The sequence below is a fragment of the Lissotriton helveticus genome, chromosome 2_2, assembly GCF_964261635.1.
Source record: "Lissotriton helveticus chromosome 2_2, aLisHel1.1, whole genome shotgun sequence".
Lineage (NCBI taxonomy): Eukaryota > Metazoa > Chordata > Amphibia > Caudata > Salamandridae > Lissotriton > Lissotriton helveticus.
Window position 1 is genome coordinate 450575627 of NC_136060.1, and position 4995 is coordinate 450580621.

The following is a 4995-nucleotide window of genomic DNA, read 5'->3' on the forward strand; positions in this document are numbered from 1 at the left end:
GTGAGGCAGTGTTCGACGAAAGAATATCACGTGGAAGCATTCGCACTCGCTACGCCGTTTCAAGAGTACATTCAGGCAAGTTCAGAGCACTTTTAATTCCAACAGAATTTTCATCTTTTTGATTGTGGTTTTTCTGTCAACTTATGTGTTCGCAGCGTTGAGGTAATTAAAGTGCTGGACGCGCGTCTAAACTTCAGTCACAGTTGACAGTTACGTCCATCCAACTGTCACCTGTCAACCGTCTCAGCTGTGCAACTACAGGGTCTCTGTTCATACGTCAATGCGCTTGTGACGTAGGCAACGCGACGCCATTTTGTGCGCCGATTTCGAATTGATAAACACAGCCTCATCTTTACACGCACCGGAACATCAAGGTATCGTCAGATATTTTAAAGTTGTTTTTTTTTCACCTGGAATAATAGCGAAGTCAATTTTCATTGTCCCTTCGTGCCACAGAAAATAATAGTTCATCGAGTAAAGTTAAAAAAAATAAAAAAAACGTTTAGGGGTCGTTCCCAGGAAGATATAATTCCTGTGTCATATCTGTCATTTTCCACTCCGAAGTGTAGGTCATTCCATTCAAGTGTCAACCCTCTGGGAACTGATAGAAGGAACTCTCAAGTAGAAAAATCTGTTTAGTACATTAAAACGTGTTTCATTTCATGATCAAAGGTGCATGCAAGTTGTTAATTAGTTCGCTTCATTTAATATCAATATATCAAAGCATCTTTGGATAGATATTTTACGTAAAAGCCATTTGTTAGCATTTATGATTGTCAGCAGCAAATTAAGGTGAACATAGTTCGCAGTACCAACACTTAGCAAAACAAGAGAGGAAACAATTATTCATGTTAGCATAAAAGTTGGAAACGAACAGAATTCCTAATTCTTAATGAATTGTGCTTCTTGTCTTAGTATTTGGTCACATTCAAGTGTAACTTTCTTCCTGTCATTTCAACTTTAAGAATCTGTTCGAGTACCGTGTACAATATTATATATAGACTGTTGCTATCCTTTTTAATTCCATTCTAATTGTCAAAACCCTGCTTCACAGTTGATATCTTTATTAAAAGAGAGTCAGGGGAAGGAAGTCAAGTCATGTCCAGCGAGAGTATTTTCAATGCATCAGCACATTTTCAAGAAATCCCTGGTAAGCCGGTGACAAAATGGAAAATATGGTACAAGGCTTTCGAAAATTATTTGATGGCGATTTATGGAAAGAAATTTGAAGCCGAACGTAAAAAAGCCATTCTTTATGGACTATTAGGAGTTGCGGGCCAGGAAATTTTTGAAAGCCTACCAGATTATGAACCTGTTCCGGGACAGTTCATTCCCCTTGATGAGTTTCAGGAGGCAGTCAAAAGATTGGAAAAACAATTCGACGAAGAAGAGAACATTATGGTGGGCAGACATCGATTCGCATTAAGGAAACAATTAGAATCAGAAAATGTCGAGGAATATATTGGAAGTTTAAGGGTGTTAGCCACTAAGTGTGATTTTGGTGACATGGCAGATATGTACATTCACGACCAATTTGTGTTTCATTGCTTTGAGCGTAAAATACAGGAACGATTACTGGCCTGTAAAAAACCTACTTTGTCTGAAGTGGTAGATATTGCCAAGGGCATAGAAAGGTCACTAGAAGGCAGAAAAGAATTAGCAAAGGTAAATGATGAATCGTGTTCTAGTGTGTCTTATGTAAACGACAGAAGGAGAAGAAAAAATAGTGACAAAAGATCCTACAGTGCTAACTATAATTCTAATTCTTCCCCTATAGTATGTTTCAGATGTGGTTCCCTTAACCATAAAGCTGATTCCATAAGTTGTCCAGCAAGTAAGAAAAGATGTACTAGCTGCCTAAAGGTAGGGCATTTCGCAAGCGTTTGCGGTAAATTTGACCAAAAGTACAACGGAAGAACAAATATTAATGTAGTGGATGATTTTGATGAGAATATGTGTTCCAACATTGTTATATAACCAATTCCTTTGTGTTATATTATGGTTCCTTTCTCTCTATTCCCTTCCATCTAATACCAGTTTTGAATTATCTACTGTATAAGTGGTCAAGTAAAAATCACAATCTGACATGTTGTAGGATAGGTTTCATGCAGAATAGAGAAGTCATACCAACATATCGGGTTAATAGTAAGTACAGCAGTTCAGAAGAACTCATAAGAAATTATCTCAAGTAAGGTTTTAAATGATAAATTTGTCCATTAGACTAATGTATTCATTTCAAACACAGATGGGCTGAGAACGAAGTTAATGGAAAACGGACTACAGTTCAAGGGATACCTCCTGATTAAATCATCTTGCAAGAATCCCAAGAAATTAACGTGCAAAAAGACGGCTACGGTGTATACCACATCTTCCTACGCTCAGTTGCTGCACCAAAAATAGAGACTTCTTAACTCATCCTCCATAACTAAGAACTCATTGGAAGAACACAGAATATCTTGAAACAATTATCATTGTTTAATATGTAAGGGAAGGAGATGTGGTCATGTCTCCACTTATATATAATCACAGTTCCCTCAAATAGGTGGGGAAACACTTTCCACACCAGGTTGGTATAGTATAATTTAGTTAGGGCCATACCTTGGTTACCCCATTACTAGACCTAGCTTATTATCACCAAAGTTTATTATATTAACGTTTCCTCCTTTCAAGTATGTTATTTTTCGGTGGCGCTTAGGGGGGAATAGGAATTTACTGTTTGCAGCATATGCCCTATGCAACCTGTTACAATTAAAGTGTAAGAGTGTGGTGCATTATTTCTCCCATAAAAAGGGAGATGTTGTAGGTCTAGTTGTTTAATAAGGTGGTCAACTCCTATTGGTTGCTAGGCGCGTGGACATGCTGTTAGTATCTAGCCGGTATATAACTTACGTCATAGAGTGAGATTGAGGAGACCGTGACTCTGCGCAGTCACTGCACATGCCACTGCACATGCCACAAGCTCTTTTACTTCACGAATAAAGTTCTTTATAATTCATTCCTTTCTTCTGGAATTTATTTACACCTTCAATTCACAACAGCAGGTTTTCGCCAAAAATCGGAGATACATCATTTACTTATTTTCTTCACACAGAAGAAAACAATCACGCAAAGCCATAATGCAGAGGCGTATTAAAAACGAACATGAAAACGTGACGAACGTTAATGCTTCCAACAGGCATTTTCAAGTAAGTCCTCCATGCTAAACAGCGAAGTTAAATGTACATACATGATATCAACACAAGTTACAAGTCTGTACTTTATTTATTTGTTGCAACAGACAATGCTATCCCTGCTCGACCATGAATTAACACTCGTTGTGACACCTACCACTCGGAAATAAACGTAACTGCTTCGCTCCAGGACGGAATCAGAAATCAGTTAGGGCCAGATGTAGGTAAAATTATTTTACCACCTCTTAAATACCGAATCATACCGATTCGGTATTTAAGAAGTGGTAAAATATAAGTACCGAGATGTAGGTAAATACAGATGTGCATTTACCGAATCGGTAAAAATCGGTATTTACCGATTCGGTAAATACCGACCGGTAAATGCCCATTCATTCCTATGGGCTTTGAAGCCCATAGGAATGATTGGGCATTTACCGGTCGGTATTTACCGAATCGGTAAATACCGAATTTCACAAGGGTGCAGGGGGTGTCACTTTGACACCCTCTAGCACCCCCAAAACGGGTTCAGGTGCCATGTGGCAGGCATACCTGCCCTAAGGGCAGGTCTGCCTGTCATATGGCACAGGTGTGCATGCACACATGTGCATGCACACCTGAATCGGTATTTTACCATCAACTTGTATTTGATGGTAAAATACCGATTTTGTAGGGCTTGTGGGACTCAGAAGAGTCCCACCTACATCTCGATTTTACCGATTCTGTATAAATACCGGTCGGTAAATTTACCGACCGGTATATTTACAGATTCGGTAAAATTACCGAAATGGCCTGTTTTCAGGCACCTACATCTCAAAAGCCAAATACCGGTCGGTAACGGCCGAATTTGGCCGTTACCGACCGGTATTTGGCTACCTACATCTGGCCCTAAGTGTATCATTGCCGCACAATATGAGTGCACTTTAGCGATGCAGTGAAAGGAAAAAGCCCAACCATATATTCTGAGACAACTGTTTTGTCTCCCTTTATCATTCAGGAATACAAATTGTTAAAGGATAATGCGGATAGACACAAGATGAATCCTTGAAACAAAGAGGTAATCACTCCCAATATCATAGACATAGTGAGACAGAATGAAAGAAAAGGCCCAAATATTTATTCATTTATTTCCTTTTCACTTCGACATGTACACAGTCCAGCCCTGATGAAAATCCCGTTATATTATTTTCGGGCTTGGAAACGCGTCGGCTCTTTCCATTAACTTATATATGGTGTACAGTACTCACAGAGGGTCATCAAATCAACAGTGTGCATCCCAGTGGTGTACATTTAAAATAAAGTAACACTCCTCGGAAGGCATCCCTTGTGAGCTTAATCCTTGCACATTGTGATATAACATATCAGACAGGACTATTTTGTGAAAAAGAACTGGTGTACTGTCGTTAATTGTCTTGTATTATATTTGCACTAAATTGTTCGTAATTATTTCTACACCTTTGGGTGTATATATATTGTTTTTGTTTGAAATTTGTTTATTTATTTAAATATGGTGTACTGTGTCAAACTTGGACATATTGAAAATTGAAATTGTGTCAATTATATGTTTTGAAATGTGAAGAATGAAATTAGTGTCTAAGAAATAATTAATTTAGGTACTGAGTCTGTCTAAATAAATAGCAGCATCATAAAATCGAGACCAGGTTATTTTCTTATTTCAATAGACGAAACCTCAAAAGGCATATGCCGCACAGATGGAAGCAGGCGAGTGCTGCAGTGCCCTTCCACCCTTTTCATGCTTGCTTCCCTGAAATGCCTGAAAAGCAGGTGTCCTTCCACACCATCACAGCAGATTGACCCTTAATTCTAG

At 38.6% G+C, this 4995-nt stretch overlaps 1 protein-coding gene across 1 annotated transcript; it reads left to right on the forward strand.

Moving 5' to 3' along the window:
* The first annotated feature begins 345 nt into the window (after positions 1–345).
* On the forward strand, positions 346–2970 carry LOC144821882 (uncharacterized). The gene is made up of 3 exons (XM_078679038.1): positions 346–374; positions 1055–1665; positions 1778–2970. The coding sequence occupies exons 2-3, from the start codon at positions 1099–1101 to the stop codon at positions 1820–1822; spliced, it is 612 nt and encodes a 203-aa protein (XP_078535164.1). The 5' UTR covers positions 346–374; positions 1055–1098; the 3' UTR covers positions 1823–2970.
* The last annotated feature ends 2025 nt before the right edge of the window (positions 2971–4995 follow it).